General features: G+C 42.0%; 1 protein-coding gene across 2 annotated transcripts in view; it reads left to right on the top strand.

Moving 5' to 3' along the window:
- Positions 1-17,142, top strand: part of LOC126427052 (poly [ADP-ribose] polymerase tankyrase-1-like) — a 117,486-nt gene that overhangs the window by 13,819 nt on the left and 86,525 nt on the right. For both annotated transcript variants that reach the window (XM_050089231.1, XM_050089230.1), the window contains exon 2: positions 9,709-9,878. In XM_050089231.1, coding sequence (XP_049945188.1) covers positions 9,791-9,878 — 88 coding nt within the window. In that variant the 5' untranslated portion in view covers positions 9,709-9,790. The remainder of the gene's footprint in view (positions 1-9,708; positions 9,879-17,142) is intronic.

Below are 17,142 nucleotides of genomic sequence, written 5' to 3'. Positions count from 1 at the left end.
TTAGTTTTTTTTTCCTTTATCAATTTGTCCTTGGTTTCTTCACAGGACGAGTAATGTGTAGATTTAATTACGTACGCTGTAGGCTTCAAAGCTACCGTTTCATGTTCTTTGACACTTATAATTGCAGTCCAGTTTCTGTACAAGTTGCAGATAACGTTACATTTCCCTATTTATCCCTAATACAATTAGAAACTGTAAAGAGAGAATTCCAAATCTACAACGCTTCGCCCCTCAAATGATATACGATACATTGCTTCTAGAAGAGGAGAAAATTCTTTTGCATACTCTGCATACAAATGTACTGACATTCTGTCAGGTCCAGTGGCTATTCCTCTGTAGAGTGATTTCAGTTATATCTCTGTTCAGTGGACATTTATTTGGAAACAAGGTTTACTATGTCAGCTGTTATACCTCGTTTCGACGCCATTGTAGTCCGTAGTGTCAGGACATATGGCTTTAGTACTTTAGCTGATTTAACAGAAGGAAAAAACTACTTAGGATTTTGTGTGAAGTCAGCATATAGATTTTAACTTTCAAATTCGTTGAATCATGCAGGTTATTGTCTTTTGTTTACAGGACTTGCAAAAAGTAGAATAGAATGGCTTCGTTAAATAATTTATTTTTCCAATTATTAAGTTCTGTGCTGAGAATAAAAATCTTTATATTTCCTTACTTGCTAAAGATTTCGTGAATTTACGTATAAAAAAAATGCCTGTTCGATGTCCAAATTCTAAACTGTACATTTTATTTGCAAATGAGTCTCCTCCGTATCTTCTGGCAGCGGTGTCTGGAATCCGCAAGGCCAGAATATCAGACCTGCACTATGGGCTGGTTCGCCTTTATGTGTCACAGAGGTTGGTCGCACACCGACGTTTTAATGCGCTGGTGTGCAGATGAGAAATGATTTATTTTTCTAACAATTTATGGGCTGTTTGGTGAAGTACTGATAAATGACTGGTACAAATAAATCAGTATGGGTAATAACGTTAACTAACGCATTAGCATTACAGTTCAACGTTCATGAATATTTATTCATATTAATGAAATATCAGTGAATGGTGATCTCACTTCAGTGTGGATTCAAGGCAATGCCATTAACAAATAATCATAAACAAAGTGCAGAAGTGCAGCATAGATGCAAAACATGTGCATGCAGATCTTTTTTTATCAAAGCAGTATAAGATTTGCATACAACATAGTTGTGGGGGCAGAGAGTGCAAGAGAGATGGAAGAAATGTTAGATGACCTAAACACAAAATTAGAAGGACACGGAATGAAGATTAATAAGAAGAAAACGGAAAGCGTGGTAACTGAAGGAAAGGGGAGAAAATGCCATATGAAGATAGGGGATGAGGAAATTGAGCAAGTGAATGAGTTCAGTTACTTGGGAAGTGTAATTATGGATGATATCTATGGAAATTAGGAAAATAATTGTAATGACAAAAGAAGGATTCAAGAGGAAACAGAAATTACTTTGCGGACCACTGAACAAAGATCTGAGGAAAAGACTTTCCAAATGTTACATCTGGAGCATTTCACTGTGGAGTGCGGAGACCTGGACATCGAGGAAGGAAGATGAGAGATGGAGGCACTAGTGAAGTGGACATGGAGAAGAATGGAAAAAGTGAAATTGGAAGGCCGAGTAAGGAATGAAGAAGTATTGAGAAGAGTTGGAGAAGAAAGAAACATGCTGAAAGTCATAAGAAAGAGAAAACTGAACTGGATTGGACATTGTTTGAGGAGGGACTGTTTATTGAAGGAAGGAATAGAAGGAATGGTGGAGGGAAAAAGGGAAAGATGAGCAAAATTATATCAAATGCAGGACAATATCAAAGGAGACAAATATCCAGAAATGAAAAGACTGGCAATGGACAGACAAAAGTGGAAGAGAAATAATTCAAGACCGCTTAATTACTATTTACTGGATAACCGGTTTCAACACACTACAGGTGCCATCATCGGATCTGAATGTAGCTTAACATTTACAAACCATTTGGATATAACGATAAATGAGGCAGACCAGCTGATATAAAATCATTGTCACAAAAAAAAAAAAAAACCAACTGCTCTCATGGTCATTCTTTTCCATCAGATATGTAGTTTTATCTTTTGACTTCGGTGTTACATATCTGATGGAAAAGAATGTCCATGAGAGCAGATGGTTTTAATTTTTTTGTGACAATGATTTCATATCAGCTGGTCTGCCTCATGTATCGTTAAATAAAAATGGATTATAAATGTCAAGCTAGATTCAGATCCGATGATGGCACCTTTACTGTGTTGAAACAGGTTACCCAGTAAACAGTATTTATGTGATCTTGGCTTTTGAATTATTTATACAACAGAGTGATTGCCCGACTACGCACTGTGTGTTCACTGCAAAAAAGTGAAAGAGGCTTAACCAACAAGAAGACCTTCTTTAAGGCAGAATACCATACTACTTTGTACAAACATTTCAAGAAACTTTGTTCCTTTACAGAACACGATACCAAACATCGTTCACTGCTCATCATCACATACGACCAATAACATCAGCTGTAGCAAAATAATCTACAAGGTGACAATTATTGAACTATATGAGAAAAATCGTAAATTGGTCACAAACTACCAGGCGTGCACGCACTTTACTAGACACGTAAACGCCACTACAAATATTCGAATTTAGCTCATGACATGTTCGATACGCCTGGCATCATTGGGGATGATGTGGTGCAAACGAATAGCGAAATTCTGCAGGACACGCTGAAGTGTCGCAACATCGATGCTGTCGATGACCTCCTGAATGGCTGTTTTCAGCTAAGGAATGATCTTGTCGTTCTTGATGTACATCTTATCTTTCATATAGCCCCACAAAAAGGAATCGCATGTGTTCAGATCCGTACAATATGGCTGTCAGTCGAGGTCCATGCCAGGGGCCCCTGGGTATCCCAGAGCTAGCATGCGGTCCCCAAAACGCTCCTCCAGGACATCAGACACTCTCCTGCTTCGATGGTGTCGAGCTCCATCTTGCATGAACCACATCTTGTCGAAATCAGGGTCACTTCGGATATTGGGGATGATATCATTTTTCAAAACCTTCACGTACCTTTCGATAGTCACCAAAGGAGTATCGCACCGACTGCTACGTGACCCGTTGAGGGTTGAGAGATTTCTCGATCGCTGAATGCGGATTCTCAGTCCACCAAATGAGCCAGGTTTGCTTATCGACGAACCCATCAAAATTAATGTGTGCTTCAGGGCTAGACCAAACCAAACGCATGCACGTACTAATCCCCATCACGCTCATCTGCCAACCGTGCACTTTTAACGCAAACCGTTGATAAGTTATGGCGATTTCATTTCATATACTTGAATAATTGTCAACCTATAAGTTCACTTCTGTCTTTATTCTCAAAAGTACGAAGCTAAAGTTCCAACAAGTGTTCCAAAATAAATTATCTGACTGTGTTTAGGGTACTTCAAATCCTGCACGAAGTGAAAGTGTGGGGCAGAGCTCAGTAAATTAAGGGAAACCCACACTCCACACCCAGAAATAGTTCGCGCTAAATCGCACGGCTATATTGCAGAGCAGATGTCTCTTCAGATTTACCGGAACGACCTTCCAAGCCAGCAAGCTGCCGAAACTCGAACGACGAAACACCATAGAACGAAAGAAACGAAAGAAGCAAAGACAACACGCGCAGTGATTCACGCTCACTCTGTCGCGTCACGTATCACGGACACGACGTTTAACTCTGATCAATGTTCACATTTAAGGCTGTCCTACATACGTACTTTACACTAAATTCAAAATAATTAAATTAAAAATATCCTTACATATCACGGTCATTTTGTGGCCACTCAAAACATGAGAACTGCAATATTGCATAAGATATTAACAAAAATGTAAATCATATTCAAGTAAGTGGTTCTGTACACACAAGAATTATGCTACGTAAAGAAATAGGATTATGTATCGCTCATGTAAGAGGAGCGCCCATCTGCCATTTGTTCATTTATTCTCTAAGACGTTACATAAAATGCATCTTTTACTTTTTTATTTAGTATTTTCACTATCGCCCATTTTCATCAATCAGTAAACATAGACTGAAATAGCATTCAACATTAATTACGGTATCACCAACGCATGCAACTAAATAACTCAAACTAACTCTTTATTACGTGCAGCTGCGGCAAGTTCAGAGTATTGGCACATTTGTACAACCGTACTGCTACAAAATAGAGCAAGTTAAATACGTGAAATATTACTTTTGTAGTGTTTACGAACGTCTATAGCTTTCATTTGACACATCAGCCCGAAGAGCATGTTAGTTATTAATTATCAATGGCCTGTCACAATATTCGTCATGTAAAGTATTCCTACGCTTTGTAATAATTATCATAACATTTTGATCGATCTTGCGGTGGGCTCGTTTCTTCACCAACATCTCTGTGATATCTTTGTTTTCATGATATCGTGTTTAGGAGATCGCCCCTATTCGAGTCAGCACTCAGTTGCCAACGTTATACAGAGTATTTCATAAACAATCATTATATTTGGCACGTCTATATTTCTGAAACTAATAAACATATACCACGAATTTTGTTTTTTGAGGAGCGGGAACCGAAAACAGAAAAAACTTTTTTTTTTCATGCTTTTACATAGGTGTGTAATATACCCGTCTTGAGCAGTACAGCATATGTCAATGCGATATTAAAATTTTTCCCACACTACAGCGGGCATGTCTTGAGTTACAGCTTCCACAGCTGCTGTTATGTGATGTCTAAGTTGATTCATTGTTGTTCGTAATGGAGGCACACAAACAGAATCTTTTATAAACCCCCACAAGAAATAGTCACATACAGTCAGGTCCTGTTAGTTTGGAGGTGAGTAATGTAAGGCTGAATCATTTGGTTCAGTGCGACCGATCCATCGTTCGTTAATCATTTGATTTCAAAATTCCCGCTCCTTCAGATACCAGTGTGGCGGTGCCCCACCTTGTCGGGAAATGAAGTCGTCCGAATCAGTCTCGAATTGTGGAAACAGAAAGTTGTGAAGCATATCAAGGTATGAGCTTCCCGTAGCAGTGTTCTCGGAAAAGAAACGTGGACCTTACACCTTTTCCTGTGAAACTACACATCATCATCATTATCATCATCAGCATGATTTAAGACTGATTATGCCTTTCAGCGTTCAGTCTGGAGCATAGCCCCCCTTATACAGTTCCTCCATGATCCCCTATTCAGTGCTAACATTTGTGCCTCTTCTGATGTTAAACCTATTACTTCAAAATCATTCTTAACCGAATCCAGGTACCTTCTCCTCGGTCTGCCCCGACTCCTCCTACCCTCTACTGCTGAATCCATGAGTCTCTTGGGTAACCTTGCATCTCCCATGCGTGTAACATGACCCCACCATCTAAGCCTGTTCGCCCTGACTGCTACATCTATACAGTTCATTCCCAGTTTTTCTTTGATTTCCGCATTGTGGACACCCTCCTGCCATTGTTCCCATCTACTAGTACCTGCAATCATCCTAGCTACTTTCATATCCGTAACCTCAACCTTGTTGATAAGGTAACCTGAATCCACCCAGCTTTCGCTCCCATACAACAAAGTTGGTCGAAAGATTGAACGGTGCACAGATAACTTAGTCTTGGTACTGACTTCCTTCTTGCAGAAGAGAGTAGATCGTAGCCGAGCACTCACTGCATTAGCTTTGCTACACCTCGCTTCCAGTTCTTTCACTATGTTGCCATCCTGTGAGAATATGCATCCTAAGTACTTGAAACTGTCCACCTGTTCTAACTTTGTTCCTCCTATTTGGCACTCAATCCGTTTATATTTCTTTCCCACTGACATTACTTTCGTTTTGGAGATGCTAATCTTCATACCATAGTCCTTACATTTCTGATCTAGCTCTGAAATATTACTTTGCAAACTTTCAATTGAATCTGCCATCACAACTAAGTCATCCGCATATGCAAGACTGCTTATTTTGTGTTCACATATCTTAATCTCACCCAGCCAGTCTATTGTTTTCAACATATGATCCATAAATAATATGAACAACAGTGGAGACAGGTTGCAGCCTTGTCTTACCCCTGAAACTACTCTGAACCATGAACTCAGTTTACCGTCAACTCTAACTGCTGCCTGACTATCCATGTAAAGACCTTTAATTGCTTGCAAAAGTTTGCCTCCTATTCCATAATCTTGTAGAACAGACAATAACTTCCTCCTAGGAACCCGGTCATATGCCTTTTCTAGATCTATAAAGCATAGATACAATTCCCTGTTCCACTCATAACACTTCTCCATTATTTGCCGTAAGCTAAAGATCTGGTCCTGACAACCTCTAAGAGGCCTAAACCCACACTGATTTTCATCCAATTGGTCCTCAACTAATACTCGCACTTTCCTTTCAACAATACCTGAGAAGATTTTACCCACAACGCTGATTAAAGAGATACCTCTATAGTTGTTACAATCTTTTCTGTTTCCATGTTTAAAGATTGGTGTGATTACTGCTTTTGTCCAGTCTGATGGAACCTGTCCCGACTCCCAGGCCATTTCAATTATCCTGTGTAGCCATTTAAGACCTGACATTCCACTGTATTTGATGAGTTCCGACTTAATTTCATCCACCCCAGCCGCTTTATTGCACTGCAATCTATTGACCATTTTTTCCACTTCCTCAAATGTGATCCTATTTCCATCATCATTCCTATCCCATTCTACCTCGAAATCTGAAACATTACTGATCGCATTTTCACCTACATTGAGCAACTCTTCAAAATATTCCCTCCATCTGCCCAAGGCATCCACAGGATTCACCAGCAGTTTTCCTGACCTGTCCAAAATACTTGTCATTTCCTTCTTACCTCCCTTTCGAAGACTGCTAATTACACTCCAGAATGGTTTTCCAGCAGCTTGACCCATAGTCTCCAACCTGTTTCCAAAGTCTTCCCACGATTTCTTCTTGGATGCTGCAATTATCTGTTTGGCTTTGTTTCTTTCTTCAACATAACTTTCTCTGTCTACCTGGGTTCTGGTTTGTAGTCATTTTTGATACGCCTTCTTTTTCCTTTTACAGGCTGCCTTGACTGTATCATTCCACCAAGCTGTTTGCTTCATCCTACTTTTACACACTACTGTTCCAAGACATTCTTTAGCCACTTCTAGTACTGTGTCCCTGTACCTTGTCCATTCCTTTTCCAATGACTGTAATTGACTACATTCAACTAACTGGTACCTTTCTGAGATCGCTGTTATGTACTTGTGCCTGATTTCCTTATCCTGAAGTTGCTCCACTCTTATCCTCCTACAAATGGACCTGACCTCCTGCACTTTCGGCCTCACAATCCCAATTTCGCTGCAGATTAAATAATGATCAGTGTCATCAAAGAATCCCCTGAATACACGTGTGTCCCTCACAGCCTTCCTGAATTCCTGATCTGTTATTATATAGTCAATGACAGATCTGGTTCCCCTGCCTTCCCAAGTATACCGGTGAATGTTCTTATGTTTAAAAAAGAAGTTTGTGATTACTAAGCCCATACTGGCACAGAAATCCAAGAGTTGTTTCCCGTTCCTGTTGGCCTCCATATCCTCTCCAAATTTACCCATAACCTTTTCATACCCTTCTGTTCGATTTCCAATCCTGGCGTTAAAATCACCCATGAGCAGAACACTGTCCTTGTCCTTTACTCTAACAACTACATCACTGAGTGCCTCATAAAAACTATCCATATTATCTTGATCTGTCCCTTCACAATGCGAATATACTGACACAATCCTAATTTTCTTGCTAGACACTGTCAAATCTATCCACATCAGTCGTTCGTTTACATACCTTATTGCAACTACGCTGGGTTCCATTTCTTTCCTGATGTAAAGCCCGACACCCCATTGTGCTATTCCTGCTTTGACTCCTGACAAATAGACCTTGTATTCTCCCACTTCCTCTTCTTTCTCACCCCTTACCCGAATGTCACTAACAGCTAAAACGTCCAGCCCCATCTTACTTGTAGCCTCTGCCAGCTCTACCATCTTCCCAGAGTAGCCCCCATTGATATTAATAGCTCCCCATCTCATTACCATTTGTTTGCCAAGTCGTATCTTTGGAGTCCCTGGTTTGTCAGTTAGAGGTGGGACTGCGTCACCTCCAAAGGTCCGAGGCATTTTGCTCTGATTGTTGCCAGCATCATATTTAAAGTACCAGGGAAGCAGGTTGCTAGCCTTACTTGCCCCGAGTCCCATTGGGTTTTACCCCTAACGGCTGAGGGACTAACCGGTGGATTTGGTAGTCTTTGCCGTATGAGCACAAAGGTGACCACGACTCAGAATATGTCCGAGATGCCCAGCCTTATTCCAAAGTAACTGGTATCCCGACTGTCGGGACCACTTACTTGGCCACTCATACGTTGCCCGTGGTTCATGAACTAGGACATGACTACAGGAACCCACACCATGAACCACGTGAAACTACACAAAATACATTAAATTTTGGTGAATCTCTCTCATGTCGTAAAACTTCGTGTGGTTCTTCCGTACCCCATATTCTCACATTATAGCGGTTCACATTTCCATTTAAACAGAATGTTGCCTCGTCACCAAACACGAAGCGTGGAAGAAAATTGTTATCCTCCATCTTCCTGAGAACTAAATTACAGAACTCAACACGTTGTTGTTTGTCACCTTCACGAAGAGCTTGCATTAGCTGAATTTCGTATGGTTTCGAGCGTAAACGTCGACGCAACACACGCCAGATGGACATTTGGGGCATGTTGAGCTGGCATACGGACTTCAGCGGACTGCTTGTGAAACTATGGCGGATACGTTTGACGTCTGTGTCAGACACTCGGGGACGGCCCGCCGATTTTGTTTCACACAACCAACCTGCTTCTCGGAATTGTGCATGCCATCATCTAATGCTCTGTGCTGTAGGCCTATCCACACCATACCTAGTACGAAAGTCACGATGAACTGTTCTTACTGACCAGCACTGCGCAAAACGTATAACACGAAACGCTCTCTGTTGTCCCGACACCATTTTTCCCAAAACTGAAATGGGCGCAGACTGCTGCTATCTAGCGGAAACCAAGTAAAACTCGAGAATTCGCTATTTTCAGCACTAAGTTGTTCACGAACTTACCTCAAGTAACATAATTGTTATAATTTTTGAAATCGGATGGTAAGTTTTGATACACCCTGTGTTTCTTAGAGCGCAGTTGTCTGGATTTTTTTTTTTTAAAAAAAAGGCGAATTAGTAAATAAATAAAAAATTTTACGTAATTACGTCTTAGCTTCTCAGGATCTTCTGGAAAACTACTGCAGATACACGTTGGGACATGTTTTATTAGATTCACCAGACCAAGAACAACAAAATAAATGGAAATCGGGCTTTACTTAAACCTCGTACTGATATTCGATGGCTTCATATTGAGGAAGTTGCTTCATTTCAGGCAAAATCTTTTATTAGCCGTAACTCCGTAACTAAACATTTGCGGACCTATGTTTATATGAACTTTTTACTTTAGATTTAGTTGTGAAATAACAAATTAAAATATTTGCATACCTTCGTGAATCACCCTGTATATTCGGAACAACGGAGTGGCATCCATCTTGTAAAATGGTGTAATCCATATTACTTTACGCTACTTTATTTACTATACAGGTAGTGGTAAATAATGTGTTTTGTGGTTACACTTGTTCGTAAAATTTCAGGTTGTTCAGCAGACTACAAGCTTGGTGAAGTTATTCTGAGGGAAAAGTTCTTTACTTGGCTCGACACCTGAGACCTTCCGCCATGTTCTGCAGAGGCTTTAGTTGGTTCGTCCGCATTTTTGTGGCGGTAGTCGTATCTACTGGCTGCAGTCACCCAGTTTCTGTTACAGGTAAAAAATTTTACTTTCTTCGATTCATAGGATAACAATTTTTGTGAAGTAATGAACAATACGTTTAACTTTTTCATTGAGATTTTTACGAATTTCTGTTTCCGAATCCTATATAGAAGCCACCGTACATAGTTTAACAACCGGCAACTCAGGTAAGTGTTTGATCCATTACTACTACAGACACCTCATGGTCCACGTGGATCATTTGGTGCTATTATATTTAATCACGGCAGTCTTATCTGGTGGTCTGAGAAGTTCACGCCGGCACCGTGGGGTGGCGGCCGTATTCAAACACACTAGATTGCTACTTGAAAATATCGAGCTTTTGTTTTGAAAACACCGATAGACGATGTAAAATAATTGTCTCGTCCAAGGGTCACACAAACTTGTATCAGTACCGTACATTGCTCCTCGATGATAGGCAATACGTACGTCACACGCTACTTTCTTCCCAGTAGTATAACTGGCAGAGTCTGGCGTGACCTACCCGTGGTACACGCCGGAATGAACTTGTTGGGATAACTGCTTTGGGTAACGGTGCAGTCACAAGACTACTGAGAGCGAACTATGCAACGTCATTGCGTATCGCTGTATCATTGCTTTTAGTTTTATAGAAAGCTCTAGCTGGAATGCCATTTGGTCATCATGTTGCGTATACAGGATGGTTTTTACCACCGCGTACAGACTCTAGGGATTGATCGATAAGAGGATACGGAACAAGAAAAGTCTAATGAATTTGTGTCGGCAAACGCATGGTTTCCACGTTAGAAACCATTCATTCAATCGTACACTGTTACAAAGACTGCGGCCTAATACTCGCTGTACCACGCAGTGACAGTTACAGTATGTACTGAAAATGCTTTCCATGTGCCTCAACGCATGCGTGCATACGCGCCGTAGCGTGCTCTGTCTCACACCGGCCAGGCTGTACCATAACAGCGTCATAGGCAGGATGAATACGCTGCTCCAGTGTCTCCACATCTGGAATAGGCTACGCGTGCACGATACTTCTGAGGTGGCCCCATAACCAGAAATCGCACGGGTTGAGATGCGGTGAATGAGCAGGCCATGCTACTGGACCACCTTCTCCAATCCATCAACCAGGGAAGACAGGATTGAGATGCGTCTGGGCGTTAACGGTAAAGTGTAGCAGCCACATAACCATTAGAATCATCAATAGCACTTCATCCAGAAAGACACTCGCAAGAAATGCCGATAGTTCGGGCCTATTAGGCGATGTGGATGGAAGACTGGTCCCAAAATACGGCCGCCAATTATCCCGGCCCACATATTCCGGCTGCACCGATGCTTATGATTCGCTGTCACCATACCATGGGCGTTCTTCATACCATCCCACAGATGCCTGTTACGGGAGTTGAAGATACCACTCCACGTAAAGGTGCCGTCATCTGTGAACAGGATGGATAACACAGATCCCGGAATCGTGGTTGCCTGGTGAACAAATCAGTGACAGAACTGTTCCCTATGTGTAAAGTCTGTCGCTAGTACGCCCTGCACACACTGTAAGTGGTAACGGTAGTAACAGTCGTCATGGAGAATGTCCCACACGGTCGTCTGGCTTACCCTGTACGGGCCGGTCCACTGCCTGCTACTGAGATGGCGGTCGCCTTCCACAGTGCTGATTACATTTTCTTCCAACTCTAGTGTCTGATCATTTCGGGTACGTCCTTCACGACTTCCTGCATCCTAGGTCATGATGTGCGAGAAGCAGTACCACCCTCTAGGAGGATATCATGCATACTGTAACTGTAGCTGCATGGTCTTACACTGCAGCTTCTGTAACAAAGAATGATTGAATAAATGGTCTCTGGCATACGGATCATGCACTTCTGGGCATCATCAGACATTTTTTGTTCCTTATCCTCTCATTGATGGTTGAAAAAATCATCTTGTATATTCCATAGACCCTTACAGTGATAAAAGTAATCTGTCTGTGGAACGTGTCGGCAGAATTTTCACCAAGGTTTAATGACGCACATTTAGCTGTGTTATGTTCCACACCGTACCCTTCTTTTTGTGTCTTTTTAGAGACATACTGATGTTGCAGAGTTCATCTTTGACACGCAAGTTCAAAATGTGACACGAAACCAGCTGAACTGGAGAATCCGACAGTTCCCATGGCTATTTACTTATTATTTCGTATACAAACCGAATTCCTCTATTTCCCTCATGTCCAAGTAAAATCAGATATGACAGATAAATTTTTCTCTAAGAGTCACGTGCTAAAACTTCACATCAATTTTAAACATATTTAGTGTTAACTGTATTAAAATCCTGCTTGAGTTGCAATATATTCCGTTTTCGTACGCTTGTACCACCAGAAACGTATTTTCTGCTGTAACATCAATTGCGATCAACATTTATCCTCCATAAAAATTATTGGAGTAGCAGCCTCATTCAAAGAAACATTTATCCCATGTTTAATTGTCTATCAAAGTGAATAAACGTAAATTATATAAAATTTTCACAAGTTACCAGTGGTGTGTAGTACATGTGCCGTAGAAAATCAGTGTTTGTGTAACGCTTGTTGTAAGTAACATGTATCCCATTGTCTGCATTTACTGTAAACTAACGATAATTTTCATTTGGTTTTCGACTACGATCTCTAAAAATTTCACGAGATTAGTAGCGTTTATAGACGATATAAAGGAAACATCGATTTGCGTACAGACTGCTTCAGATCTTAACGGCAACTAGCTATACTTGGAGATTAACTGGTCCAGAACATAAAAAAGAACCTGCAGGCTTACTTCAAACATACTTGTTTACTGTTCTGTAAGACATTACACCAGCCACACTGTAGCCCTACAGTGAACACCGTCCTCGAACGTGGGAAGATTTAGCTGACGTTCGTCAGTTAAGATCAGTCGCCTGGAAGCTACTGTATATGGGTGTTTCTGGAGAGTTACCAGCAGTCATGTATCAGATATGCCACATTTGAACTTGATACTGTTAAAAGATGCCATCCTTTTGTGTTTGCTTCTTCTTGACACTGCACATACCATATTACTCAACAACTGAAGTCAGTCTCACTGACTCAGTTTCGATTTCAGTGGAAGCCTGCACCTCCTATTTGTTGGTTAGGGTGATAGGTACCGCGTGCTGGGTCCTCCCTGGTCCCCGCTCCACTGTCCATGCAGCCTAGTCATACCACTGACAGACCGCTCACAGCCAAGTGGATGGGCGGTGACAGATCATGTATTTCCTGCAGAAACTGCTGACAGCCAAGTGGATCATGTACTTCCTGTAGAAGCTGCTGACAGCCAAGTGGCTGAGCGGTGATAGATCATGTACTTCCTGTAGAAGCTGCTGAAAGCCAGTTTCTATCTCCTGCTGTCACTTCTACACGGAGTACATGATCTGTCCCCACTGCTCCAATGGCTGTCATCAGCTACTACAGGAAGTACATGACGTGTCACTACTCATCCACTTGGCTGTCAACAGCTTGTTCAGGAAGTACATGATCTGTCACTGCTCAGCCACTTGGCTGTCAGCAGCTTCTACAGGAAGTACATGATCCACTTGGCTGTCAGCAGTTTCTACAGGAAATACATGATCAGTCACCGCCCATCCACTTGGCTGTAAGCGGTCTGTCAGTGGTAGGACTAGGCTGCGTGGGCAGTAGAGAGGGGACCAGGGAGGACCCAGCACGCCGTACCTATCACCCTAATCAACAAATAGGAGGTGCAGGCTTCCACTGAAATCGAAACTGAGTCACTGAGACTGACTTCAGTTGTTGAGTAATATGGTATGTGCAGTGTCAAGAAGAGGAAAACACAAAAGGATAGCATCTTTTAACAGTATCAAGTTCAAATGTACGGCAAGTGAATGTATCCATTAGGGAAATGCAGAAAACGATGTGAGGGAACACTAAGTGTACTCACTGTCGATGGCTAGGAGCCTTATTCAGCCTGCCTAAGAGGTCATTCCGTCAACTGCTGAGGGAACGGGGTGCTACCGGCAGCTGATTGTGCTCTGTGGCCGCACTTGGATCATTCAGCTGCCAGAGAAAGTTGAGAATGGTGGTCTCACTCATCTAATTTCAGTGAGACTCACAATTTGCCGCAGTGCAAAACTGGTCGTGCACCCCACGTTCTGAATCGAATGGAACTACTGACTCAGATTCGAAGGTTCTGTGACAAAGCATCCTGAAATTTCTTGGACTTGCATGAAGGGGTTGAGTACTCTATGAACACTTTAAATGGGTCAGGTGTTTGGTACACATCGAAGACTGCTGCTCAGGTAGCTGTTTGGGTGCGGAGTGTACACAACAGTTTTCAGGTTAGACTACTCTCCATCCAGTCCAGATAACGATAGCGACCTGAAAGTGTCAGTAATAGTCCCAAAGAAGAGTCACATACTGGCGAGAGTATTACAATTCAAGTGATTAACTTCTGAAGCACTGATAACAACGTGCCAGGTTTGAAGCTGGCCCAGTAGAGCTCACATAAAACCCGATACAGAAAGCTGGTGGAAATGCGGAACTGACAGCAGCGAGATACTGATAAAAATTTCAGCATGTATCGCAAATATACATGGAGATAGTATGGCATTTGTCGCAGGTCACAGACAAATTGTATCAACCAAAACACAAACATAAACTCCATGTGAGGCTGTCTGGGAAAGACTCACTATCATGGGTGGGCATTAATTTGGAATCAGGTCCCTCTGTCAACTTCTAGATCTACTCCAGATGCAACCAAAAATTATAGAGAAAACGAAAGCACTGTGACATAAGTTTCCAAGTCACACTCTCATTGTTGAAGTAGATGCTAATTGTGCAGCACTCGACTGAGAAAATGACAGAGGTGGGGGTGACAAGACGTGTGGTGAAACACCTCTAAATGTCTGAGAATTACCTAAAACAGATTGTTTGGGAGCCCACTAGTGATATTGCATGTGATAGTTTCAAAATGACCCACACAGAAACTAGTATTAATGACCATGAAGCAACAATGATTTACAACATAAAAATGGTAACTAAAACAAGTAGCAGAATACATATATGTTCAGCAAACCAGATACAGGAGCTCTGTCTGGCACACAGTTTTAATCTGCCAGGAAGTTTTAATCTGCCAGGAAGTTAGATATAGAAGCAGTTGTGACCAATTTGAATACAAAGCTCGAAATATTTAACTCTGGAGAAAAACCTGTAGAAAAATTGTGGTTCAGGTTTATAAGAACAGTCAGCTGTGCACTTTGTACGTATGTAGAGCAGTTCATGATAAGAGGGACACTCCACAGTCTGGAGTCATTTTAAAGAAACATCAAAAGAAAAAGAGACAACTGGTCAATGAATGCTAGGCAAAACGTGGGGCTACATGTAGGAAGATGCTAAATGAGATGTATTTAGCTGATGAAAGAGAATTTCGTCTAACCTACTCAGACTACCGAGTCGCAGGTAGGCACAACAAAAGGACTCTCATAATTAAAGCTTTTGGTCATTAAGGCTGCAGTCAACAATAGACAACAAGCACACACACATACACATATGCACTCATGCAAACGTAACTCACACACATGACTGCACTCTCAGGCCACTGAAACCACACTGCAAGCAGCAGCACCACTGCATGATGATAGTGGCGACAGGGGGGTGGGGAAAGATGAGGTTGGGGTGGGGAGGGGTAGGAGTAGTATGTGGGGGTGGCGGGCAGTGAAGTGCTGCATGTTAGATGGTGGTAAGGGGACAGGTGGGGAGGAGGAGGGAAGTATCAGAAAATGAGATAAATAGAAAGACTGTCTTTGGTGGTGAAATGATGGTTATGTAGTGATGGAATGGGAATAGGGAAGGAGCTGGATGGGTGAGAACAGTGACTAACAAAGGTTCTCACAACCTGCCTGGCGTCCTCCTTTGCTGGTCACTGTCCTCACCCATCCAGCAAGGTGCCCTGTTCCCACCCCAGCGCTACACAGACGTCATTTCACCACCACCCCCATTTTTATTTCTCTACGTTTCTGCTACTTCCCCTCCCTCTCCACCTCTCCACTGCCCTCTGTCTAACCTGTAGCACTTCACTGTCCAGCACCCCACCATACTGTGGCTCCCCTCCCTGCCACAGCCTCCTCCTCTCCCCACACCCAGTCGCCACTCCCACCATGCACTCGTGCTGCTGCTCACAATGTGGCTTCAGTTGCCTGAGACTTCAGTCGTGTGTGTCAGTTGCGTGCGTGCGTTCATGTGTGTGTGTGTGTCTGTGTGTGTGTGTGTGTGTGTGTGTGTGTGTGTGTGTGTTTGTCTACTGCTGACGAAGGCCTTATTGGACAAAAGCTTTAATTCTGAGAGTTTTTTGTCGTGCCTGTCTGCGACTCAGCATTACCGCTCTATTGTGAGTTGCAACTTTCGTTTTTGTAATATTGTTACATTCCATCCTGGATTTTTCATAATTTGACTCCTACTGAGAATACTGTAACAGAATAGGAAGGATCTCTCACAAAACCAAGAAAATGACAGTACTATGTAAAGCTGGTACCAAAGTTAGTGTCAGAGCACTCGTGAACTGGGTAATGACAACAATTAAGAGTAGCAAATCAAAATCAGAAATTCGAATGAGTATTCTGAAATGTTTCTCTAGAGATGGTACTGTGGGGTATTGCTCCAATTGGTGACAGATATAGATGTAGAATTAGTATCACTAGTGTTGGGAAACCTGAGATTTAACAAGGCTCCAGAGCGTGATGGAATCTCTATCAGACCCTCCACCGAACTTGCGCCTGAGTTAGCACCTCTCTTAAACAAAATCTATCGTAAATCTCTAACACTAATAACAGTGCCCAGTAGTTGGAAGAAGTTCGAGGAGACACGCATCTAGTAGAAAAGCATCTGGAGCCATTCACAAAACTACCGTGCAATATCCTTGCCATCCATTTGTTATAGGAATCTTGAACATATTCTCAGCTCAAACGTAATGAGGTTCCTTCAATAGAAGGACCTCATTGCCAATCAGTACAGATTTGGAAAACTGTCAAATTTCCTTCATGGGGTATGATACGAAATTTGTGACTTAACTGATGATTTCTTTGGTAGGGAGGACTCAGCATGTTTCCTTCATTGTAGAGAAATTGGTGTGTACAGTGTAAGCGTATTGGGATCCACAGTTTCTGTTGTATATCAATGGTCTTGCAGCAGTTTAATGATTTTAGAATTTTCGCGGATGATGCACTTATCTATAATGATGTACTATCTGAAGAATTCTGCACAAACATTGAGTAGGATCTTGACAAAAAATTATACTCATCAATG

Source organism: Schistocerca serialis, chromosome 11 (assembly GCF_023864345.2).
Source record: "Schistocerca serialis cubense isolate TAMUIC-IGC-003099 chromosome 11, iqSchSeri2.2, whole genome shotgun sequence".
Classification (NCBI taxonomy): domain Eukaryota; kingdom Metazoa; phylum Arthropoda; class Insecta; order Orthoptera; family Acrididae; genus Schistocerca; species Schistocerca serialis.
Note: the sequence above shows the minus strand (reverse complement) of the source record. Positions and strands in the feature narration are given on the sequence as shown.